At 47.1% G+C, this 26573-nt stretch overlaps 1 protein-coding gene across 2 annotated transcripts in view; it reads right to left on the bottom strand.

Moving 5' to 3' along the window:
* Nucleotides 1-26573, bottom strand: part of LOC144479546 (phospholipid-transporting ATPase IC-like) — a 115164-nt gene that overhangs the window by 29541 nt on the left and 59050 nt on the right. For both annotated transcript variants that reach the window (XM_078198370.1, XM_078198372.1), the window contains 8 exons: nucleotides 25021-25217; nucleotides 22187-22395; nucleotides 21713-21744; nucleotides 20250-20406; nucleotides 17716-17904; nucleotides 12566-12678; nucleotides 5629-5793; nucleotides 1094-1205 (listed from right to left, as the gene is read on the bottom strand). In XM_078198370.1, the coding sequence (XP_078054496.1) occupies nucleotides 1094-1205; nucleotides 5629-5793; nucleotides 12566-12678; nucleotides 17716-17904; nucleotides 20250-20406; nucleotides 21713-21744; nucleotides 22187-22395; nucleotides 25021-25217 (1174 nt within the window). The remainder of the gene's footprint in view (nucleotides 1-1093; nucleotides 1206-5628; nucleotides 5794-12565; nucleotides 12679-17715; nucleotides 17905-20249; nucleotides 20407-21712; nucleotides 21745-22186; nucleotides 22396-25020; nucleotides 25218-26573) is intronic.

Raw genomic sequence — 26573 nt, 5'->3', positions numbered from 1 at the left:
AATCGTAGTGGGCGGGGGCGGACCATGCAAACGTCCGTTGACCTTGAGTGGGATTTTCTGGTCTTGGGGCGAACGCGGTTGGAAGATTCCGCCGTAAGATGCAATTCAGCATGGCCAAACCACCTCACCTGATTCTGATGTGCCACCTGTAAAATTCCAGGTCTTACTGTTCTTTGGATAAATCCCAGCAGCACCTCAGCCCCAGCAGAACACCCACTATTCGGGCACCCACACACACATTTAATTTCCTTTTGTTATTCTTTCATGAGACGTGGGCAGCACTGGCAAGGACAATATTTATTGCCCATCCTTAATTGCCCTTGAACTGAGTGGCTTGCTAGGCCACTTCAGAGGGCAGTTTGGAATCAACCACATTGCTGTGGCTCTGGAGTCACATGTAGGCCAGACCAGGTAAGGACAGCAGATTCCCTTCCCTAAAAGGACAGATATGTTTTTACAACAATCTGTGATAGCTTCACGGTCACCATTACTGAGCCTAGCTTTCAATTCTAGATTGATTAAATAATTAAGTGAATTTAAATTCCACCAGCTGCTGTGGTGGGTTTTGAACCCATGCCCCCAAAGCCTGGGCTTCTGGATTACGACAGTGACATTACCACTAAACTACTATGCCTTCCATGCTCTACTGGCTGGAGGCAGACCATATTCACAGAGCAATTCAGTCAGTAAATCATAAAATCATAGAATCCTACAGTGCAGAAGGAAGCCATTCGGCCCATCAGTCCTGCATCGACACCAATCCCATCGAGGCTTTATCCCCTTAACCCCACATATTTACCCTGCTAATCCCCCTGACACTAAGGGACAATTTAGCATGGCCAATCGACATGACCCACACATCTTTGGACTGTGGGAGGAAACCGGAGTACCAGGAGGAAACCCATGCAGACATGGGGAAAATGTGCAAACTCCACACAGACAGTGACCCAAGGCCGGAATTGAACCCGGGTCCTTGTGAGGCAGCTGTGCTAACCACTGTGCCGCCCACAAATGAAAATGAAAAGCATGTGGACATGAAAGAAAACAGGGAGAGGTTGATGAGGAATATATATATATCTGATGGTCTCAGCACCTTTCTTGTCTCCAGTCAGTACCCAGATTTTAATATCTGCCTCCTTCAAGTTTTGAATGGTTTCAGGAACTCCGTCTTGCAATTTATCCTCAATCGCAGTGGCTCCAATGAGCTGTAATATAAATGCAAATAAGAACTTCACTTGAGCAAAAGCCTTTTTATAGATTTGCAAATATTATATTCAAAATAAGAGTGTATTATGGAGAACCATGAATAGATAGAGTTTAAAATTCCATTGCTGTTATAATAGAATTTTATAAAAGTCATAGTCATCGGGAAACATTTTCATTCTTTTTGCATTTGATTTAGAATTTGATTTCAGATTCTCCCCTCTTTATTTTCCAGGCTGTGGGAGTTTATCCAGTAAGCAACTTAGATCAAAAAGGTTCTAAGTTTGAACCTTCATAACATTCTACAATGAACAAGGAAGCCATTCGGCCCATCGAGTCTGCACTGACTCTCTGTCAGAGTATCTTACTCAGGCCCTATCCCCATAAACCCGTGAATTTACCCCATTAATCCCATCTTGGGACCCCAAAGGGCAATTTAGCATGGCCAATCCACCTAACCCGCACATCTTTGGACTGTGGGAGGAGAACCGGAGCACCCGGAGAACATATAAACTCCACACAGTCACCCGAGGCTGGAATTAAACCTGGGTCCTCGGCGCTGTGAGGCAGCAGTGCTAACCACTGTGCCGGGTTAGACTGATCCAGGGAAGAGGTCTTGTAATGAACCTTAATATCCAGAGAAGAAGAGCTGGAAGGTTGCCCAGAGCTGCCTTTACCTATCTAACCACCTCTGCTGGAAGTGCATGCCCGAGTACACTGGGTTAAAATAGGATCCAGCTTCCTCTTTGTTCCTCCCTCCCCCACAGTCAAAAAGCTTTCTGACACCTTGGGGGTGGCGGAGGGGGGGGGGAGGGGGGCGTAGTTTTAACTCCAAGGGGAATGGATTTGGACAAGAGGGGAGGTGTTAAAATCTGAACCCGAATTCCAACCTGCCCATTTCCAGTTTTAATGAAGGTTGATTGAAAGGTGGCCAATCAATATGCCTTCAGAATGCCAACTGGCAATTTAAATATTCAAATGAGGCTGGCAGCTTCATTTTCATCCACAATTTACTTTGCCAGCTAAAGGAAAGAGAGGATTCTGGAGGTACCTTTTGTTTTATCTGTTGGATCCAACTTGCCTGCTTCACCAACTCTACAATCACCATGGTTGGACACCCCAATGACTCTTCTGATGCCAACCATCTCATGAGGCTTCTGATCTCCCGTATGAGGCCTGCAGTCCACTCTCCTCAGCACCATCTACCCCCCCCCCCCCCCCCCCCCCCATGCACCCCCTTCAACCTCCAATGCCTCAGGATCTCCAACCCTGGCCTTCAATCCTTTCCTCCCCCCTTCTCCATTTCCCAGCTGTGACCTTATACTAAAACCCTGCTCTCCCCACCCTCAGAGAGCCCCTCAGTCTGGCTGGCACTCACCAAGAATGAGTGTAAAACCATTACTCATGTCCTGCGCTTAAAATCAGCTGGGACTAAGGGAGACCCCATTATTCCCTCGCCTCTGCTTTTCTCCCACCTACAAGTAAAAGTCCAGCTTCCATTGTCAAGGATCACAAGTGAATAACCATCACTTGGGTGACAAACCAGAACTTATAGCTAAGAGTAGGAGAGTGGGGCGGCACAGTAGCACAGTGGTTAGTCTCACAGCGCCAGGGACCCAGGTTCGATTCCCAGCTTGGGTCGTTGTCTGTGATGAGTGTGCATGTTTTTTTTAAATTCATTCATGGGACATGGGCATCAGTGGCTGGGCCAGCATTTGTTGCCCATCCCTATTTGCCCTTGAACCGAATGGTTTGCTCGGCCATTTCAGAGGGCAGTTAACAACTGCTTTGCTGTGGCTCTGGAGTCACATGTAGGCCAGACCAGGCAGATTTCCTTCTCTAAAGGACATTAGTGAACCAGATGGGTTTTTCCGATAATCGACGATGGTTTCATGGTCATCAGTAGATTCTTAATTCCAGATTTTTTTTATTGAATTCAAATTCCACCATCTGCCGTGGCGAGAATCGAACCCGGGTCCCCAGAACATTGGCTGAGTTTCTGGATTAATAGTCTAGCGATAATACCACTAGCCATCGCCTCCCCCCCATGTTCTTCCCGTGTCTGCGTGGGTTTCCTCCGGGTGCTCCAGTTTCCTCCCACAGTCTGAAAGACATGCTGGTTAGGTGCATTGGCCATGCTAAATTCTCCCTCCGTGTACCCGAACAGGCGCCAGACTGTGGCAACTAGTGGATTTTCACAGTAGCTTCATTGCAGTGTTAATGTAAGCCTACTTGTGACTAATAAATAAACTTTAACTTCAGCTTTAGAGCAAGGGAGGAAATTATCAAGATTACACATCGTAAAAAAGTCCCCTTTGTTATTACATTAAATGAAACGTGGAATACGGAAGATACTGGAAATCTCAAATTAAAACTGAAAATGGTGGAAATATTCAGCAATAGATTTAAGAGAGATTTTCCCACCTATCTGCTTTGTTATATAGTAAATGGCAGAACCCTTAAGAGTATTGATAGGCAGAGGGATCTGGGTGTACAGGTACACAGGTCACTGAAAGTGGCAATGCAGGTGGAGAAGGTAGTCAAGAAGGCATACGGCATGCTTGCCTTCATTGGTCAGGACATTGAGTTTAAAAATTGGTAAGTCATGTTGCAGCTTTATAGAACCTTAGTTAGACTGCACTTGGAATATAGTGTTCAATTCTGGTCGCCACACTACCAGAAGGATGTGGAGGCTTTGGAGAGGGTACAGAAAAGATTTACCAGGATGTTACCTGGTGTGGAGGACATTAGCTATGAGGAGAGGTTGGAGAAACTTGGTTTGTTCTCACTGGAACGACAGAGGTTGAGGGGCAACCTGATAGAAGTCTACAAGATTATGAGGGGCAGGGACAGAGTGGATAGTCAGAAGCTTTTTCCTAGAGTTGAAGAGTCAATTACTAGGGGGCATAGGTTTAAGGTGTGAGGAGCAAGATTTAAAGGAGATGTACGAGGCAAGTTTTTTACCCTGAGGGTGGTTGGTGCCTGGAACCCGCTGCCGGGGGAGGTAGTGGAAGCAGATACGATAGTGACTTTTAAGGGGCGTCTTGACAAATACATGATATGGTCCCTGGAAGGGTAGAGGGTTTTAGTTAAGTCGGGCAGCATGGTGGGTGCCTGGAACTCGCTGCCGGGGGAGGTAGTGGAAGCAGATACGATAGTGACGTTTAAGGGGCGTCTTGACAAATACATAGAAAGAAATCATAGAAATCATAGAAACCCTACAGTACAGAAAGAGGCCATTCGGCCTATGGTTCTATGGTTTGGAAATAAATACATGATATGGTCCCTGGAAAGGTAGAGGGTTTTAGTTAAGTCGGGCAGCATGGTTGGTGCAGGCTTGGAGGGCCAAAGGGCCTGTTCCTGTGCTGGAATTTTCTTTGTTCTTTGTTCTTGTTTTAGCGGCTACAATGGGCCTGACAGACTCCACATGACAACACTACAAATTGGATTGTTTAAACCAATTCATCTTTATCAGTTCAATAAATGGTGAGAAATTGATGTTAAATACACTTACACCTACACTACAGTTACTCCCACATATCGCAGTGATTTTCTGAATTCTCCGTGCTGTTTCTCTCGGGGTGGGAGGTAGCGCACCAGTGGCAGGATCTCCTAGTCCCGCCGCTGTCAATGGGATTTCCCATTGATTCCATCCCAGCGGGAAATGGACAAGAAGCCAGAATTGGACAATTTTTCAGAGGGGCATCAGGCTGGTGGAGGTTACAGAGTTATTTTGCCAGTGATTTTGTCAGTGAGAGGGGGTGTAACTCAGAGAACAGCCTGTCACCATTAATATTCAGATGACATACTAGTAGAATCATTATCATCATAGAACATCATAGAATCCCTACAATGCAGAAGGAGCCTGCACCAACTCTCCGACAAAATATCTTACCCAGATCCCTATCCCCATAACCCCACATACTTACTCCGCCAATCCCCCCTAACCTACACATCTTGGGACAGTAAGAGGCAATTTACCATGTCCAACCCACCTAACCTTTGAACTGTGGGAGGAAACTGGAGCACCCAGAGGAAACCCTTGCAGTCACGGGGAGAATGTGCAGACTCCGCACAGACAGTGACCCAAGCCGGGAATGGAACCCAGGTCCCTAGTGCTGTGAGGCAGCTGTGCTAACCACTGTGCCACCGTGCCTCTATACAAGTATGCATCCAATTGGTATGGTTGCACATTCCAACGGGGCCCTGAATTCTCTCTGCATTGCTGAAGGCCTGAATGGTGAGACTATCCTGGTGATGCTTAACTCACGTGAGAGTGTCACATCAGCTGCAGGTAAATAATGGTGCCTAAAGGTGGCAGGTACGCAGTCTAGGGGCAATACTCATTATTACTGGGCAGATAACAGTTTGATTTGGAAACACCGCTTTTAGACACATCTCTATCTAATAAAGGTGAGACCTTACCACCAGATCCGTTTCGATTTCTTCGTACAGCTCTTCGAGCAGCGTCCCGCGATTCTGAAGAACGACGCTAGCCTTGTGGTGCCTTTGGTTCCAGTCTTTGAAGTAGCTCTCGTCCACCTCTTTGTATGCCAGGCACAGCGTCCGCAATGTTTCCGCAGCAAAATACTGCAGGAGGGATAACAAAACACAAGTCCTGGCAAATGAAGCTTACCTTCAAGCAAGCATTGATTTACACCACAATTTATGTGTGAAAAGATTATTGAAGATACACTACTCCCTCTGCTGCCTGCCTCAAACATTTTTCATAAGCAAGAGACGCGCTTTCTAATATGACATTTCTAATATTTGTGATGAGCCATTTTTAATGAGAAACATTTACCGTGCATCAGGGAGAAAGGCAGTTGGAAAGTTAGGTCTTAGTGATCTTCAGAATTAGGGAAAATATCTTTTAAATCTTACTTTAATCGTTTGAAAATAATGAGTTTCGATAATGGAAAGGTTTTAATGCTATTCTGCCTCTTATTTTAAGTACGAGTTTTAACAACACCAGGTTAAAGTCCCACAGGTTTATTTGGTAGCAAATGCCATTAGCTTTCGGAGCACTGCTCCTTCGTCAGATGGAGTGGAAATCTGCTCTCAAACAGGGCACAGAGACACAAAATCAAGTTACAGAATACTGTAGAGAATACTGTAGGCTGTAGAGATTCGCATTCTAATTAGTATTCTGTAACTTGATTTTGTGTCGCTGTGCACTGTTTGAGAGCAGATTTCCACTCCATCTGACGAAGGAGCAGCGCTCCAAAAGCTAATGGCATTTGCTACCAAATAAACCTGTTGGACTTTAACCTGGTGTTGTTAAAACTCTTACTGTGTTTACCCCAGTCCAACGCCGGCATCTCCACATCTTATTTTAAGAGCAGGGCCAGCAGAGGCATGACGGGCTGATTGGCCTCCCTTCTGCGCCAGAAAGTTTTCCTTGTTTCTATGTTTATAAGAGTCTGCTAGCTTGAGTTGTCACACATCCTCCCTCAGTGGGAACAGCAGGGTGGACGGAATCTTAGAATCCTACAGTGCAGAAGGAGCCCATTCAGCCCATCGAATCTACACCGACCACAATCCCACCCAGGCCCTATCCCCATAGCCCCATGCATTTACCCTAGCTAGTCTCCCTGACACTGAGGGGCAATTTAGCATGACCAATCCACCTAATCCACACATCTTTGGACGGAAACCAGTACATCCAGAGGAAACGCACGCAAACACAGGGAGAATGTGCAAACTCCACACAGACAGTGACCTGAGGCTGGAATTGAACCTAGCTCCCTGTCGCTGAGAAGCAACAGTGCTAACCACTGTGCCACCATATCTCAGTCAGTGTTGGCCCAGATCAGCTGACAGCAGGATCCATTGGCGATGTCACTCCTTGCCTTGCTCCCAGTCAGATTACTCTAGAATAACGGAGGGTTTCATCTCTTAGCTCAACCAAGAACTGATAACCTGCTCACTCAGCTGCAGTCTTCCCAGTCATATCAATATTGAAGCTTTGATTTGTTCTCAGGGTTGATGGACGAGGGATGACTCTGACTCGCTGGTGTTATTAAGTCCTTCACTTGAAACCTTTGCACAAACATTACATTTCTTTTCTAAATGGCCAGTGTAAGTTCATCTAAAAAATGGAAGAATGAAGCTTTCAAATCAGCCACAGGTTTAAGTTTTTTAAGCTTAAGTTTATTTATTAGTGTCGCAAGTAAACTTACATTAACACTGCAATGAAGTTACTGTGAAAATCCCCTAGTCGCCACACTCCGGCGCCTGTTCGGGTACACGGAGGGAGAATTTAGCATGGCCAATGCACCTAACCAGCACATCTTTCAGACTGTGGGAGGAAACCCACACAGACACGGGGAGAACGTGCGGACTCTGCACAGACAGTGACCCAAGCCGGGAATTGAACCCGAGTCCCTGGCATTGTGAGGCAGCAGTGCTAACCACTGTCACCCCGCCACATAAAGTCAGGTCAGGTGATTAGATCACTGATCTGTCTGGAACCAATCAATAGTCAGAATGATTTGTTACCCATCAGTGTGACAGCATTACCCCACCTTGATTCAATAACTGGATTACATGATGTTATAATGCGATCAGCGTCAAGATGCATTAATTCAAAATTTGCCCGGGTCCTTTACACTTGACAAGGGTTACAACTTTAATTCATGAAATTCAGCATAAAAGTGGTTGGTGGAATGAAAGGAAGTAGCACACTCCAGAGAGTCCAAGATTTACTCAATGATTTTAATTCTCTCTCCTGAATTGAGGACCTATTTTAAGCTCCGAACGTTTCTGTTGGTACGGCGTTCTGTTTGATAGCCGAGTTTGTGTTAATCATTACTTCCAGCACTTTGATTAAACTGCCGCCTTCAAAGTTAATTTCCACTGGAGCCAATTATTGCCTCATACTGGTGGGACAAATGGACAAATCACTTATTTTGGGGCCTCACTCACATTGCTGATGTTATGCTCCCATTATACACTGCCAAGTGCAAGAAGATCTACAACTCATTACCTTAGCACTGCAACGATATGACCATAAATCACATGATCATACTGCACGTTGGTGATTGGATCAGTGCTGAAAATGGCTACAATCCAATCCCCATTGTGTAACACACGTAACAGGGCAAACACGATGTAGTGCAGCGTATGGTTTAGCTTCCCACATTGGGAAGCTGGATTTTATGGGGAGCAGGAAAGACGGCGGGTCGGCACGGAGAATCATGCGGGAGGAAAGGTCCATTGACCTCAGGCAGGATTTTCCAGTTTTGGGGCGAGCGCAGCCGGAAAATCCCGTCCCATGTGTTAGATTCCCAGCGTTGGGAAAACGGCAAGCGATCAAGTCAGCAGCGGGAAGGTAACAAAGCGGGAAACTAACCCCAAGATCAACAGTGCAAAGCTCATTGCTATGCTCAATATAATGCAAATGTAATTTGAATTGAGTATGTGGACTAACATGAGATTGAGTCACAATGGGGTGGATTGCTTTTGGAGAACTTTTCTTTCGTGTTGGAACTTGGTACCCTTTAACTCTGAAGGGTGGAGGCCGAGGCAGAAAGGGCATGAATCCAAAGTATTGGCTCCAAACATTAAAGGGGCAGTTCATGGCCGAGGGACAGAGGGGGCCACTCATTAGGTGATGGCATAGTGGTATTATCCATAGATTATTAATCCAGAAACTCAGCTAATTTTCTGGGGACCCGGGTTCGAATCCCACCATGGCAGATGGTGGAATTTGAATTCAATAAAAGAAATATATCTGAAATTAAAAATCTACTGATGACCATGAAACCATTGTCGATTGTCAGGAAAAACCCACCTGGTTCACTAATGTCCTTGAGGGAAGGAAACCTGCGTCCTTACCCGGTCTGGCCTACATGTGACTCCAGAGCTACAGCAATGTGTTTGACTCTCAACTGCCCTCCAAGGGCAACTAGGGATGGGCAATAAATGCTGGCCAGCCAGCGATGCCCATGTCTCAGGAATAAATTAAAAAATCTAAACCGAGTCTCCAAGAAGTGGACACTTTGGAAGCTGCCTTTAAAGAAAGGAAGAGGCAGTGGCCCAATGGGAATCATTCACCTTGTGCTCCCTCACCCTCGAGGAGGGGATCAGCACTGCACAGGAATACCATGCTACACTGAAACCGATGTGTGCCAACTTACAGCTGTATCACAGGGCTGTCTGTATGGTGCCATCTCCATTAGACAGTGTGGGCTTCCTGCCCCGTAATCCAGTGGCAAGTCCATCTCACCTATTTTTTGGGAGCTTACTCTCACTTGATTGGATTTGGCAGCCGCATCCCTCTTGCGCCAGATTCCCAAATATTTCTGGGCTCTCTGGCAGAGACAGTGAAGGTCGGACCAAATCCAGCACAGGGTCTCGATCTTACCAAGATGCAAAAACACTGCTGCCTCACAGTGCCAGGGACCTGGGTTTGATTCCCAGCTTGGGTCACTGTCTGTGCAGAGTCTGCACGCTCTCCCCGTGTCTGCGTGGGTTTCTTCCGAGTGCTCCGGTTCCTTCCCACAGTCCAAAAGATGTGCTGGTTAGATGCATTGGCCATGCTAAATTCTCCCTCAGTGGACCCAAACAGGCGCCGGAGTGTGGCGACTAGGGGATTTTCACAGTAACTTCATTGCAGTGTTAATGTCAGCCTACTTATGACACTAATAAATAAACTTTAAAAGCCATTATTTTTAGAGAAAGTACCTTTCCACAATAGCATTGGCGGTGGTATAGAATAATTTTGAAATTCTACATGCAAAAATTCAAGTGTTAATTAGATTAAGTCACTTTCAGATGGAAGGGCTGTTTGCACAAATTTTGTCCCAATGAATATGGACCAAAAATGATCAACTTGCACTTCAATAGCATCTTCAGCAAAGTGAAACATGCCAAAGTGCTTCACTGACGTACTAAATGACTTGATTTGACATTGAGCCACATAAGGAGAAAAAGGAAATTAGAAATAAGACCGTACGACCATAAGACGTAGGAGCACCTCCTCCCCCGAGCAGAAGTAGGCCATTTGGCACATTGAGTCTGCTCCGCCATTCAATAAGATCATGAGGGACCTGATATAATTCTCAACTCCATCTTCCTGCCTTATCCCCACATGAGAATTAGAGACAAATCATGTAGATATTTATCTTAGAGAGTTACTGTACATGAGCATTCTGGTTGTGTTACAACGGTTGATATATGGCTTCTTGGATATTATCAATCTTAAATCCCCAATTTACAAAAGAACAAAGAACAGTACAGCACAGGAACAGGCCCTTCGGCCCACCAAGTCTGTGCTGACACAGATGCCTCTCTAATCTAATATTTTCTTGCCTCGACATGGTCCATATCCCTCTATTCTCTGCCTATTCATGTATCTATCCAGATGCCTCTTGAACGTTGATATAGAATCTGCTTCCACCACCTCCTCTGGCCAGCACATTCCAAGCATTCACCACCCTCTGTGTGAAAAACTTGCCCCTTACACCTCTTTCTCAACTTTCCCCCTCTCACTTTCAGCCTATGTCCCCGAATAATTGACCCTTCGACCCTGGGAAAAAGATTATGACTGTCCGAGACCGTTATAATCTTGTAAACCTTTAATTGAATTGTGATGGACTGCCTGCGTTGTAATAATGGTTCTGATTTTAACTCACCCTGCCTGGCAGAAATCTGGCTGCAGCTGCAGTTAAAATGACGGCAGTCACTCATCCTCCCCGGTCCTGTTGCTTCCTTGCTGTGTCCTGATATGAGAAGGTGAGGAAAACACCAAAGGACAGAAGGGGAGGTTGTGTTTTAAATATACCCCACTCCTCTTGCCATTGAATTCCCACTCTCACCCTCTCACCAGGAAGATGGGTTTGGACCAGCCATAAATGTGGGCTGCCGTGTTGCCGGCCTCCTGGATTCGTTGCCTGTTTCAGGGCTTGTAGGTATCTTGTCCATTGTCCTCCCCCCTCCGCACCATTTAGCACTGGTTAGCACTGCTGCCTCACAGCGCCAGGGACCCGAGTTCAATTCCCGGCTTGGGTCACTGCCAGTGTGGAGTTTGCACATTCTCCCCGTATCTGCGTGGGTTTCCCCTGGGTGCTCCGGTTTCCTCCCACAAACCAAAGATGTGCAGGTTAGGTGGTTTAGCCATGCTAAATTGTCCCTTAGTGTCAGGGGGACTAGCTAGGGTAAATGCATGGGGTTATGAGGATAGGGCCTGGGGGTGGGGGGGGGGGGGGGATTGTAGTCAGTGTAGACTCGATGGGCCGAATGGCCTCCTTCTGCACTGTATGATTCTATGATCTATGATTTCCCCACTTAAAATCAGGACCAAAAATTTCTAGACTGAACTAGTGACTTATCAGTGATGATGTGATCAAAATGCTTCTAGTGGGTACCCAAACATTTATAATTGCCACGTGACAGAGACTCCCAACATCACTAACTATTCACTGAAGACTGCAATACAAGAGGTTACTGTAATGGGGTCACTAAGTTGGCAGCATTGCTGTGATTATCCTTTGTGAATGTTCTGATCACATGCATATTCCTGCTTGGGAAGTCCTGTTACATAGAAACATAGAAACGATGAGTTTCTAGGAGTAGGCCATTCGGCCCTCTGAGCCTGCTCTGCCATTCATTTTGATCATGGCTGATCCCAAATTCCCCCCTATATCCCTTGATCCCTTTAGCCCCAAGAGCTATATCTAATTTCTTCTTGAAATCAGACAACGTTTTGGCCTCAACTGCTTTCTGTGGCAGTGAATTCCACACATTCACCAACCTCTGGGTGAAGAAATTTCTCCTCACCTCAGTCCTAGAGGGTTTACCCCTTATCCTCAAACTATGACCCCTAGTTCTGGACTCCCCCACCATCGGGAACATTCTTTCTGAATTTACTCTGTGTAATGCTGTTAGAATTTTATAAGTTTCTCTGAGATCCCCTCCCACTCTTCTAAACTCCAGTGAATATAATCCGAACCAACTTTGTCTCTCCTCATATGACTGACCTGCCATCCCAGGAATCAGCCTGGTAAACAAATCTAATGACCTCCAGAGTAAAGGGCGCGCCAGAAAAGATCAAATCAATTTATCAGCTCAATGCGACCAGACGGTTCTCAACCTGTGAATCCTCAATTCCCTGTACAACACATGGAAGCTGAATTAGCTATCGTCAACGTAACATTTAGAAGACTGAGGATCGTTGAAATGATAACTTGAGAAACGGAACAATATCAAAAGAAAAGCTTAAAAACAAAAGACCATTTCCACGTCTCCTGATCTCTGAACAATTCTAGAGACTGCTACATTTCTGAATGATGCCAAAGTGCATTCACAATCCTCAAAGATTCGGATAGTCAGAACATGGGGAAAAAATGAGCAGCCTTACATCGAGTGCTGTTTGAGTACACTCCTTGTGGAGACAGCTGGGACAAAGTCTCTCATAGATCACCGCATCAGCTCCTTTGCAGTACAACTTAATCTTCCCTTCCGAATCTTCCACTGCGGAGGAAAAAGTGCTCAGGGTGAACTATTGCACTGAAACCTTTACAATCACAAAGAATCTTTACAATCGCGAAGAATTGGGTGGCATAGTGGTTAGCATTGCTGCCTCACAGCGCCAGGGGCCCGGGTTCAATTCCAGTCTCTGGTGACCATCTGTGGAGTTTGCACATTCTCCAGGTTATTGTGTTTGTGGTCCGGTATTGTGACTAATAATAAACCACGAGGTCAGTGGTAGCAAACTAACTGGAACAGTTTGTTAACACGTCTTTATCCTAGCACAGTCAGCACTAGACTGGCTAGGCAAGCACCTGATGTGGAGATGCCGGCATTGGGCTGGGGTAAGCACAGTAAGAAGTTTAACAACACCAGGTTAAAGTCCAACAGGTTTATTTGATAGCAAATGCCACGAGCTTTCGGAGCACTGCCCCTTCGTCAGTATGCCCTGTTTGTGAGCATTTCTCCACTCCACCTGACGAAGGGGCAAGCTCCACCCAGGGTAGCAAAACCTAGGGTGGAGCTCGAATCCTGGGTCATATGACCCATTCTCCTAAAGGGGCATGCCCCCAACACATGTGTCTGCATGGTTTTCCTCCAGGTGCTCCAGTTTCCTCCCATATTCCAAATATGCGCAGGTTAGGTGGATTGGGCATGCTAAATTGTCCCTTAGTGTCCCAAGGTGCGTGGGTTAGGGGGATTGATGGGGTGAATATGTGGGGATAGGGCCTGGGTGGGATGCTGTTTTGGAGAGTCGGTGCAGACTCGATGGGCCAAATGGCCTCCTTCTGCACTGTAGGGATTCTACGATTCTATAAATTCACAACATTAATCTGAGATTAGGCTCAGCACAGAAAGTAACAGAGGAAATATTGGATTATATCAGGTCTATATCACAAAGTGTGGTACTTTCCAAGCAGACTTTTTCTAAAAAAAAACCAAAATGTCAGAGCTTGATTTTGTATTTAAATTGTTTCTGATTGGCTGGTTCCAGCTAGGTTCCAGGGAACCGGGAGAAGAAAACTAAAAAGCTAGCTTCATCCTTCGTGATGAAGAATGTTTTACTTCTCTGCGGTACAGCTTTGCTTAGAGAAAAACAATCCATATAAACCCAGAGATTTTCAGTCCTGATGCCCTCCCTATATGTGGTAAGTTTGAGGCTGATCGGACAACAGGGCAGATGCAAGGCAGCTGCATTTCAAAGTTATGCTTCCTGCATGTTTATATAAGACTTTGATCTCATAAAACGTCATGGCTCTGATGGGGAAGAGCTCCAGAAACAGGTGTTAGACATCACCTGTGCATTTGTAAAGCATTCAAGTGTTGTCCCTGAACCAATAAGTGTACATCATGGGGAGGCGATAGCCTAGTGGTATTATCGCTAGACTATTAATCTAGAAACTCAGCAAACGTTCTGGGGACACGGATTCGAATCCTGCCACAGCAGATGGTGGAATTTGATTTCAGTAAAAAATTATCTGGAATTAAGAATCTACTGATGACCATGAAACTATTGTCGATTGTCGGAAAAACCCATCTGGATCACTAATGTCCATTACGCAAGGAAATCTGCCGTCCTTACCTGGTCTGGCCTACATGTAACTCCAGAGCCACAATAATGTGATTAACTCTCAACTGCCCTCCAAGGGCAACTAAGGACGGGCAATAAATACTGGCCCAGCCAGCGACACCTATATCCCACCAATGAATTTTAAAAAATCTGACTCAGATATCTGTGCACCACTGTAACGACTTTAATCAGGCAATTGAGGTGGGCCTGTAGAATATGAACTCCCTGATTAAGAACATAGAACATAGAACAGTACAGCACAGAACAGGCCCTTCGGCCCACGATGTTGTGCCGAGCTTTATCTGAAACCAAGATCAAGCTATCCCACTCCCTATCATCCTGGTGTGCTCCATATGCCTATCCAATAACCGCTTAAATGTTCCTAAAGTGTCTGACTCCACTATCACTGCAGGCAGTCCATTCCACACCCCAACCACTCTCTGCGTAAAGAACCTACCTCTGATATCCTTTCTGTATCTCCCACCATGAACCCTATAGTTATGCCCCCTTGTAATAGCTCCATCCACCCGAGGAAATAGTCTTTGAACGTTCACTCTATCTATCCCCTTCATCATTTTATAAACCTCTATTAAGTCTCCCCTCAGCCTCCTCCGCTCCAGAGAGAACAGCCCTAGCTCCCTCAACCTTTCCTCATAAGACCTACCCTCCAAACCAGGCAGCATCCTGGTAAATCTCCTCTGCACTCTTTCCAGCGCTTCCACATCCTTCTTATAGTGAGGTGACCAGAACTGCACACAATATTCCAAATGTGGTCTCACCAAGGTCCTGTACAGTTGCAGCATAACCCCACGGCTCTTAAACTCCAACCCCCTGTTAATAAAAGCTAACACACTATAGGCCTTCTTCACAGCTCTATCCACTTGAGTGGCAACCTTTAGAGATCTGTGGATATGAATCCCAAGATCTCTCTGTTCCTCCACAGTCTTCAGAACCCTACCTTTGACCCTGTAATCCACATTTAAATTAGTCCTACCAAAATGAATCACCTCACATTTATCAGGGTTAAACTCCATTTGCCATTTTTCAGCCCAGCTTTGCATCAGATCTATGTCTCTTTGCAGCCTACAACAGCCCTCCACCTCATCCACTACTCCACCAATCTTGGTGTCATCAGCAAATTTACTGACCCACCCTTCAGCCCCCTCCTCTCAGTCATTAATAAAAATCACAAAGAGCAGAGGACCAAGCACTGATCCCTGCGGCACTCCGCTAGCAACCTGCCTCCAATCCGAAAATTTTCCATCGACCACCACCCTCTGTCTTCGATCAGACAGCCAGTTACCTATCCAATCGGCCAACTTTCCCTCTATCCCACACCTCCTCACTTTCATCATAAGCCGACCATGGGGGACCTTATCAAACGCCTTACTAAAATCCATATATATGACATCAACTGCCCTACCTTCATCAACACACTTAGTTACCTCCTCAAAAAATTCTATCAAATTTGTGAGGCACGACTTGCCCTTCACGAATCCGTGCTGACTATCCTGGATTAATCCGCATTGTAAGCAAGGCAGTTCCACCAATATGGTCTATTCTGTGTGGCTATTTCCTTTCCAAAGGTGAAATTTTCATGTGTTTAATGGTATGGGAATCATTGTATCCCATGGAAAATCCGATCATTTCAGGACTTTCCCAATCTTAGGTTTGCTTCACTGTTTCCCCCACCAGAGTAAGAAGTCTGACAACACCAGGTTAAAGTCCAACAGGTTTATTTGGTAGCAAAAGCCACTAGCTTTCAGAGCGCTGCTCCTTTGTCAGGTAAGTGGGAGTTCTGTTTCCCCACCAGAGGGCAGGCTAAACATCATCATTCTCTTCAGCAATGGTTCCAGCTTCTGAGGCTGTTTTAATTTCATAAAATAGCTCCCTCTCCTGGACATCAATATAATCACCACACATTACTTCATAGAATCCTGACAGTTCAGGAGAAGGCCATTCGGCCCATCGGGTCTGCACCGACAACAATCCCACCCTGGGCCCTGTATCCATAACTCCATGTATTTATTAAGGGCCAAATTGCTTTGTACGTTCCTCTGGCACTCCTAGTGTAGACTGCTAACTGGAAGCACTCTGTATGCTGTTGTCAGACTTGTAAATAAAGGAATTTTGGTGAAGGGACTTCTGCCTCTGAGGTCTTATTACAACCACCCACCACATCGGACATGTAAAATCGTCTGGTAATTTATGGGCTGGTATCAGCAAATGTCAATGAAAGCTGTTGGATTCATAGAATCATAGAAACCCTACAGTGCAGAAGGAGGCCATTCGGCCCATCGAGTCTGCACCGACCACAATCCCACCCAGGCCCTACCTCCACATATTTTACCCGCTAATTCCTCTAACCGACACTTCCCAGGACTCTAAGGGGCAATTTTTTAACCTGGCCAATCAACCTAACCCGCACATCTTTGGACTGTGGGAGGAAACCGGAGCACCCGGAGGAAACCCACGCAGACACGAGGAGAATGTGCAAACTCCACACAGACAGTGACCCGAGCCGAGAATCGAACCCGGGACCCTGGAGCTGTGAAGCAGCAGTGCTAACCACTGTGCTACCGTGCCGCCCATTAAAAAAACAGAACAGAATCACCTGGATTGCTGTGAAAATCCTACAGGTTCATGAATTTAGGATTGCTGTGAGAATCCTACAGGTTCATGAACACACCTTAGAGGAAAGCAACCTGACACACCTGTATCCGATCTGGTCTATCTGTCCTGCAGACCTGCACTGTATGGTTAATTCTCAATGCTCTTGACAAACCACTGGGTTAGAATCATGGAATTGTAGGAATTCACATTGTCAGTCATAAAAGAATTATCCAACCAAATCCAGGATCTGTATTCCTGGAGCTCAGCACATCTAAACCCGTCGAATTTCATTCTTCGCCCGTGCCGCCATTGGGGAATCCATGGCGGGGGTCTGACTTCAGGAGGACTGGAAGATCCCGGTGGCGGGAAGGGCTGGAGAATTCTGCCCTAGGCTTACGTCACACAGTGTAATCAGACGGTGGGATTTGAAAGGGAAGTTCAATGCTGAGATGGGCAATGGGATTGGCAGAGGACCAAGAGGAGGTCTCTACTTTTCCTCTTCGCTGCATCCCTGAGAAATGACAGGATGCAAAAATCAAAAAATTCGGGAAATAACTTTCATTGGAAAAGAAATTTCACCTTACAGAAGAAGACCTTCTATCACGCAGCGAGTGGTAATGACCCATTGTCTATGAGGGTGGCAGAAGGGAAGCCAATCAACAATTTCAAAAGCAAACTAGATCGGGAAATAATTTCACATGATTTCGGGGTAGAATAGGGGAATGGGACTGAATGGATTGTTCCATAGAGAGACAGCATAGACTCCATGGGCTGAATGGCCTCCTCCTGTGCCAGAATGACTCAAAGTGGAAATGTACTTTTTTTTTTAATTAATTGTCTTTAGGTTAGCTACTTACAGATAACAGACATCCTCTTTCGGCAGCTGTTGAAATCCAGTATCGCCAGCATTGTGTACGTCCGCTGCACTCCCAGTTCACTGATGGTGATGGTGTCCTGTGTACGTGACAGAAACACGTAACCAAAATTTCTTGCCGCAGTGACCAGAGCCTCTTCATCCGGGGAAGCAGCTTGGTATGCAAGCTGACCTTGAAGTAAGAAAAATAAGCAAATTTCAATGTCCAAACATGGAATAGAGTCAGGATCTCTGTCAAATCAACTTTCAGTTCCCATTGAACACCGCTGAACTATGTTAGCGACGGCACACCGGAGTGGAACAGACTGTTTGAGCTGTTCGAGGGCGGCACGGTAGCACAGTGGTTAGCACTGCTGCTTCACAGCTCCAGGGACCTGGGTTCGATTCCCGGCTTGGGTCACTGTCTGTGTGGAGTTTGCACATTCTCCTCGTGTCTGCGTGGGTTTCCTCCGGGTGCTCCGGTTTCCTCCCACAGTCCAAAGATGTGCGGGTTAGGTTGATTGGCCAGGCTAAAAATTGCCCCTTAGTGTCCTGAGATGCGTAGGTTAGAGGGATTAGTGGGTAAATACGTAGGGATATGGGGGTAGGGCCTGGGTGGGTTTGTGGTCGGTGCAGACTCGATGGGCCGAATGGCCTCTTTCTGTACTGTAGGGTTTCTATATTGTTAATTGTGTCCAATACTGAATGTTATCTGTAGAATTGAACAGGGAGATCCAAACTGCAATGAAAACCTGAAATGGTCCCAGTTATCCCATTTCACCAAACTCACTGCCCAATTTCTGCTACTATTCTCATCACAGTGGTTAGCACTGCTGCCTCACAGCGCCAGGGACCCGGGTTCACTGCTCCCTCACAGCGCCAGGGACCCGGGTTCACTGCTCCCTCACAGCGCCAGGGGCCCGGGTTCACTGCTGCCTCACAGCGCCAGGGACCCGGGTTCACTGCTCCCTCACAGCGCCAGGGACCCGGGTTCACTGCTGCCTCACAGCGCCAGGGACCCGGGTTCACTGCTCCCTCACAGCGCCAGGGGCCCGGGTTCACTGCTCCCTCACAACGCCAGGGACCCGGGTTCACTGCTCCCTCACAGCGCCAGGGGCCCGGGTTCACTGCTCCCTCACAACGCCAGGGACCCGGGTTCACTGCTCCCTCACAGCGCCAGGGGCCCGGGTTCACTGCTGCCTCACAGCGCCAGGGACCCGGGTTCACTGCTGCCTCACAGCGCCAGGGACCCGGGTTCACTGCTGCCTCACAGCGCCAGGGACCCGGGTTCACTGCTGCCTCACAACGCCAGGGACCCGGGTTCACTGCTCCCTCACAGCGCCAGGGACCCGGGTTCACTGCTCCCTCACAACGCCAGGGGCCCGGGTTCACTGCTGCCTCACAACGCCAGGGACCCGGGTTCACTGCTGCCTCACAACGCCAGGGACCCGGGTTCACTGCTGCCTCACAGCGCCAGGGGCCCGGGTTCACTGCTGCCTCACAGCGCCAGGGACCCGGGTTCACTGCTCCCTCACAGCGCCAGGGGCCCGGGTTCACTGCTGCCTCACAACGCCAGGGGCCCGGGTTCACTGCTCCCTCACAGCGCCAGGGACCCGGGTTCACTGCTGCCTCACAGCGCCAGGGGCCCGGGTTCACTGCTGCCTCACAACGCCAGGGGCCCGGGTTCACTGCTCCCTCACAGCGCCAGGGGCCCGGGTTCACTGCTGCCTCACAGCGCCAGGGACCCGGGTTCACTGCTGCCTCACAACGCCAGGGGCCCGGGTTCACTGCTGCCTCACAACGCCAGGGGCCCGGGTTCACTGCTGCCTCACAACGCCAGGGACCCGGGTTCACTGCTGCCTCACAACGCCAGGGACCCGGGTTCACTGCTGCCTCACAACGCCAGGGGCCCGGGTTCACTGCTGCCTCACAGCGCCAGGGACCCGGGTTCACTGCTGCCTCACAACGCCAGGGGCCCGGGTTCACTGCTGCCTCACAGCGCCAGGGACCCGGGTTCACTGCTCCCTCACAGCGCCAGGGACCCGGGTTCACTGCTCCCTCACAACGCCAGGGACCCGGGTTCGATTTCCGGTTTAGGCCACTGTCAGTGCGGAGTCTGCACCTTCTCCATGGGTTTCCTCCGGGTGCTCTGGTTTCCTCCCACAGTCCAAAGATGTGCAGTTTAGGTTGATTGACCATGCTAAATTGCCCCTTCGTGTCAGGCGGACTAGCAGGGTAAATATGTGGGGTTACAGGGATAGGGCCTGGGTGAGATTGTTGTCGGTGTAGGATCGATGGGCTGAACGGCCTCCTTCCACACTGTAAGGATTCTATGATTCTATGAACCTCTCCATTTATTGATATGATACAAATTAAAGCAATCTCACTGTCCTTGTTGAGGTGTAAAGAGCTAATTTATGCAAGAATAAAGACGGCCTATTTATTGCTGTAGAAATGTTCTGTCTGCATTTCAAGCTGTATTCTGCACGAACCTCAGTAAAATTCAACAGTTGCTGAGCAAAGACAATTCAGACTCACCATTTTTGTCCTCCGCCATTACCGTGTGACAAACAGCCAGGAGCTTAAAGAATTCATGTACTCCAGAGTCTCCGCCTGATCGAATGAGGTCCGGAAGCGAACTGTCGTGAAACGTCAGCTTTCCATCAGCGAATGTGTTCCAGCTAAAGTCAACCACCTGAAAACATCCCAGTAACTTTCTCAATGCGAGCTGAGACGAATCACACAATAATCGACCAGCGCGACATCGAATGCAGATTGAAGCACAGAATTATTGAATACTGGGGCAGATGCTCTGTTGGAGAGTCGGTGCAGGCTCAGGATTCTATGGAAAAACTGAACTATAATGTCTGACAATTGATATTCCACCTCTGTGGGATGGTGGGGGGAATCCCATGGTTGGGCTTGGCAAGGTACTGCAGTGGTTTGTCATTGCTTTCTGCCGGTTCTGGCTGACTCTTACCACCTGCCATAGACATTTTGGAATAATTTGCAGGTTAATAATTATCCTGTTTGGCCGGGTAATAAGTGTGAATTTCATGACCATCAAGTCCCGGGGTGGGACTCTGTGGTGAACCATCGTTGGTTCCCACTGGATAGTGCTGAGCCAGGGGCTGGCCAGGACTACAAGGATGTACATATGTTACTGTTGGATTGTGCTATTGTTGCTGTTGGGTTCGGGTGGGGTTGTTACACCTGTGTATGTTACTGTTGTGGCACATCCCAGTCGGGCTCCGCCTCCTGGGAGAGGTATAAGAGTCCCTGCTCTGGCCGGGACCCCTTCAGTCTGGGATAGTGTATATAAGTTCTGATAGCTTCATTAATAGTAAATAAAAGCCTTCATTTACTGAGCTTCGAGCCTTGTGTCTAAATTGATGTGCATCAGACTCGAACCCGGAGCTTCTGGCTCAGAGTGCGGGAGCTTGCACTGTGCCACAAGCTATCCCATCTTGCATCTAACATGGCTGTACATTCATAACCCTCCAGGTTCCCGATCAAAGCTACTGGCAATGAAAACATACATCCCAAGTTGTCATTTGCTACATTTTGCTATCAGTGCTTCATGAGGCAGTGATACTAAGTTCTGGGCAGCCCAGTTAAAGTTTTATGACAAGGCAATTCCTTGTAGGTCAGTAAACAGCGCTCAGCGAGTGCAAGGTTTTCACTATTGATGCACCATCAACTACGAGGACTGCAGCGAGCGAGTGAAAATAACAGGCTTTTAATCGCCAAGAACTGGAACACACCCTTGTAGCTAACCTGGCCCAGACTGAGGCAGGGAGGAGGAGCCGTCACCTTTATACCTCATTCAGGTGGAAAGGGAGGAGTCTCAGGTGGAAAGGGAGGAGTCTCGGGCCAGGTGCAGCAGGGGTGTGTCCAGGCATACAACATGTAATTACAGTGGGTCACCACACACTGAAACTCAAAATGCAAGGAATGCCAAAATCATTCCTGCCAAATAATTTGGATTAAAAAACACTTACCGTTGCTTTATTGACATCGTCAAATTGATTGCCTGAAAGTCAAAGAATTCAACTTTTAGTGTATAGAATACAGAATATTAACTATTTCTTTTTAAAGTAAAGTTTATTTATTAGTGTCACCAGTAGGCTTACATTAACACCGCAGTGAAGTTACTGTGAAAATCCCCTAGTCGCCACACTCCGGCGCCTGTTCGGGTACACTGAGGGAGAATTTAGCACGGCCAATGCCAGCACATCTTTCGGACTGTGGGAGGAAACCGGAGCACCCGGAGGGAACCCACACAGACACGGGGAGAATGTGCAGACACCACACAGTCACCTGAGGCCAGAATTGAACTCTGGTCCCTGGTGCTGTGAGGCAGCAGTGCTAACCACTGTGCCACCGTGCCGCCCATAGCCTTCGAAATATTTCCACTGAAGAGTTCTGCAAAATGGAATATCAGTTGTTTCTTATGGAGGAATATTAACAGTTACCATATACCCGTCCACCGATGCTGCATTTCTTAAACGTCATGATGTTTTGGGTCAGAGTGCCTGTCTTATCCGAGAAGATGTACTTTATTTGGCCAAGCTCTTCATTCAGGGTGGTGGTTCTTGCTTTGGCAGGACAGTCTCTCTCAGCACAGTACATTTTTATATCCCAGTTAATGAAAAAACTCTGGACTACGTGGAGGAGTTCAAACCTGAAAGATAACATTTCTGCCATTATCTGCTGTACGCTGATAGGTTTGCTTGTAATGTTAACACAGTCAGAATTACAGTAAGTTAAACCTGCTCCATTAATTCTCTGCACCAACTACGTGAACACTAACCATTGAAAAGGAAAGTTGTGATCGCATTTATTTGTAACATCGGGTGATTAAGAATCGTAGGGTGCGCTCTTACTGGCCGTTCACGCCACGTTCCCGCTGCAGCGAGGTCGGAGAATTTGGTGGTTAGCGGGATGGGAAAATCCCACCGGGCCGAACGGTCGTAAGATTCCGGCCAACGCCATGTTTTTCAGTCAAATACAAGATCCGCTAAAATATTTAAAATAAGCGTCTCAGGATATTGTGAGCAAGGCATTTCCACCAATATGGTCCATTCTGTGTGGCTATTTCCTTTCCAGAGGTGAAATTTTCATGTGTTTAATGGTATGGGAATCATTGTATCCCATGGAAAATCCGATCATTTCAGGACTTTCCCAATCTTAGGTTTGCTTCACTGTTTCCCCCACCAGAGTAAGGAGTCTAACAACACCAGGTTAAAGTCCAACAGGTTTATTTGGTAGCAAAAGCCACTAGCTTTCAGAGCGCTGCTCCTTTGTCAGGTAAGTGGGAGTTCTGTTTCCCCACCAGAGGGCAGGCTAAACATCATCATTCTCTTCAGCAATGGTTCCAGCTTCTGAGGCTGTTTTAATTTCATAAAATAGCTCCCTCTCCTGGACATCAATATAATCACCACACAATATTACTTCATAGAATCCCGACAGTGCAGGAGAAGGCCATTTGGCCCATCGGGTCTGCACCAACAACAATCCCACCCTGGGCCGTGTATCCATAACTCCACGTATTTACCCTAGCTAATCCCCTGACACTAAGGGGCAATTTAGCATGGCCAATCAGCCTAACCCGTACATCTTTGGAGTGTGGAAGGAAACCGGAGCACTCGGAGGAAACCCACGCAGACACGGGGAGAACGTGCAAACTCCGCACAGACAGTGACCCGAGGCCGGAATTGAACCCGGGTCCCTGGCGCTGTGAGACAGCAGTGCTAACCTCTGTGCCACCATATGATGCCCCTAGTTTGTTCTACTGTGTAATCGGACTCATTCGAAGTCGGCATTGATCAGTACGTGATACAACTGTTAACCATCGTTGCTGCAACATTCGCTACTCGGAGAACAGCCTTTGCTCAGAGAAAAAATGTGAATGTCTAGTTTGATGACAAGGAGGCTCTAGCTTTGGGTATGGTCAATGTAGGTACACATAATTCAGAGCCTTAACATGCAATAGACATCTTGTCAACTCTTTTCAGAAGGTCAGTCCATATCACAGCCAGTCTTGGGTTATCTTTTAAAATTACAGAATTATATTTTAAAATACAAAATTCCACTAATTATTCATAGAGTCACCTTCTCTTTCAAAGCTTATTGCTTCAAATTGCATTACTATCAAACATTCTAATAAAAGAAATACATCTTTCAATTAGGCCCTCAGGTCTCAACATTGAGTTCAACAACTTTAGACTGTGACCTCTCTCCTCCATCTTAACCCCCTTTTTTTTTAATGCCCCATACACTTTTTGTTTCAATGCAAAAATCCTCCACCCCTCTCCCACTCCTCCCCCGCTGGCCCATCTGTCACTCGTTCTTAATTTTTGCTACATCTTTATTGCAATCTCTCCCAGCTCCCGCTAACCGCAGATCCAGCTGTCTCACCCCCCTCTTATACTATATAATATCCCAACACATCCTCCCTCTCTTCCATTTCCACAGAGCAGCCAAACAGACTGGAAACACTGGCCAGAATTCTCCGGCCCCCTGCACACCGCTGCAGTTGCCAGTGAGAATTTGGCGCTCAGCCAAATCTCCATTCACCGCAGCGGGATCAGGTAATCCCAGCCGCCGGTGAGGCCGGAGAATTCCGGCCTTAACTCTGTTTTCTCTTCCTATGGATGCTAGCAGATCTACTGAGGTTTTCCAGCATCCTCTGTTCTTGTTTTAGATTCCAGCATCCGCAGGATTTTGCTATTATTTTAATACATTGAATACATTGAATCATAGCATTGCTAGAGTGCAAAAGGAGGCCTATCGAATCTGCACTGCAACTCTGACAGATTGTCTCACCTAGGACTACCTCCTGCTCCATCCCCTTAACCGCACGCATTTACCATGGCTAATCCATCTAACTTATACATCCTTGGACACTAAGGCGCAATTTAACATGGCCAATCCACCTACCCTGCACATCTTTGGAGGAAACTGGAGCACCTGGAGGAAACCCACATAGACACGGGGAGAACGTGCAGACTCCGCACAGACAGTGACCCAAGGCTGGAATTGAACCCGGGTCCCTGGCGCTGTGAGACAGCAGTGCTAACCACTGTGCCACCGTGCTGCCCTGAATTGCTTGCGCTCCAACAGTTTTTTTTTTCCTTTGCTTTCTGAATTATGAGGAAATCAGTTGAATTGTTTGAGGTGGCAGCCTTCGCTTTACATCATAAATCTCCAGGAAGAGGGTAAAGGGCAAACCAGTCTAAACAGCTGCACATTTCAAAGTGTTTGTCAGTTTGTCAGTAGCTTTGCAGAGGGATAAAGACGTGCTTACGTAACGTAAAGTGACATTGGCAATATGGAGTTCAATATAATAACATATCCCCAGAAAGACACAAAGCCTTGGTATCCTGGACTGAAACCACCTTCAGACGTAATGTTGAGATATGGAACTTTGTTTCCGAATTTCACACCCCAGACAGCACTTCCAACAGCAAGGCAGAATGATAAACCAGCAAGAATCAACAGGACCTGGAAAAGGATTAAGTACATTCGCAGTGAGTGATTTCAGTTGCGTTTCACCGTACAGGTGTTGTTACAGACATCTTTCATCCCCACAGCCAGTGCTGATACTCTGACACAGTCAACACAGAACTTACACCAATCAAACAGGTGGTGCAAAATATATACTTGCAGACACAGCACCTTTTTAATTATGATCTGGACATTTTGAAGTAATTCCTGGACAATAAAGTACTTTTTGAAAGAAGTATGATCAGCTTTGTTACTTAAGCAAGTCTGGAATGAACACAAGTTGGAATTGCAACAAGTGCAGCACAATGCAGTGAAAAGGTTGATGTGCGTGTTCCTACTTTGTGCTTCATTTACTCCCTTCACCACCTGTCCCCACACACAAACACGCACACACATACATGCACACACATACATGCACCCACACACACACATGCACGCACACACACACATGCACGCACACACACACACGCACCCACACACATACATGCACACACACACATATACACCCACATACAAACACGCAAATACATGCACACATACACATACAAGCACCCACACACATACATGCACACACGCACCCACACACAAACACGCAAATACATGCACACATGCGCACACACATACATACACACAAACACGCAAATACATGCGCATACACACATACATACACCCACGCACAAACATGCAAATACATGCACACACGCGCGTACACATATATACACATACATACGCACGTGCACACACATATGCACACAAGCACGCACACAAAGACACACACTCACCCACACATGTATATACACACACACACAAGCACACACCCACACTACATGCGCGCGCGCGCACACACATGTTTAATTACATGATTGAGTTCTTATGACAGGTCATTAACCTGAAACATTGGTCAGGATTTTCCAGTCCCGTCAGCGGAAAATTTGGAGGCCCGGCTAAAGATCCTTTGGCTTCCAGTGGGACTGGATGATCCTAGAGTGTAAAATCCCACCCATTACCTTCTCTCCCAACAGACACTGCCAGACCGGCTGAGTGTTCCCAACACTTTCCCGCTTTTAGTTCCAGTTCCAGGCTGCTGCCTGATTGACTTTAAAAGCTGAACAAGGATTGCTGATTGGTTGAGAGGTAAAAAACCAGTCGGGATAAAGGGAAGATGCTCTGACTGGCGGGAGGCGATGAGCGGAGTTCCCAGGGGGACTGTACTAAAGCCTCAGCTTCTCCCCACACAATTTTCAATGATGTGATCGGGAGTTGTTGGTGTGCAAGCGACACAAAAATAGGTGGTGGAGAAAGTCACAAATGGGCACATCAGGCAAAGTGTGAGTGGAAAGTGAATGAGCGTAC

Source organism: Mustelus asterias, chromosome 26 (assembly GCF_964213995.1).
Source record: "Mustelus asterias chromosome 26, sMusAst1.hap1.1, whole genome shotgun sequence".
In the NCBI taxonomy this organism is placed as follows: domain Eukaryota; kingdom Metazoa; phylum Chordata; class Chondrichthyes; order Carcharhiniformes; family Triakidae; genus Mustelus; species Mustelus asterias.
The sequence above is the reverse complement of the archived record's forward strand: the minus strand, read 5'-3'. Positions and strand labels throughout refer to the sequence as shown.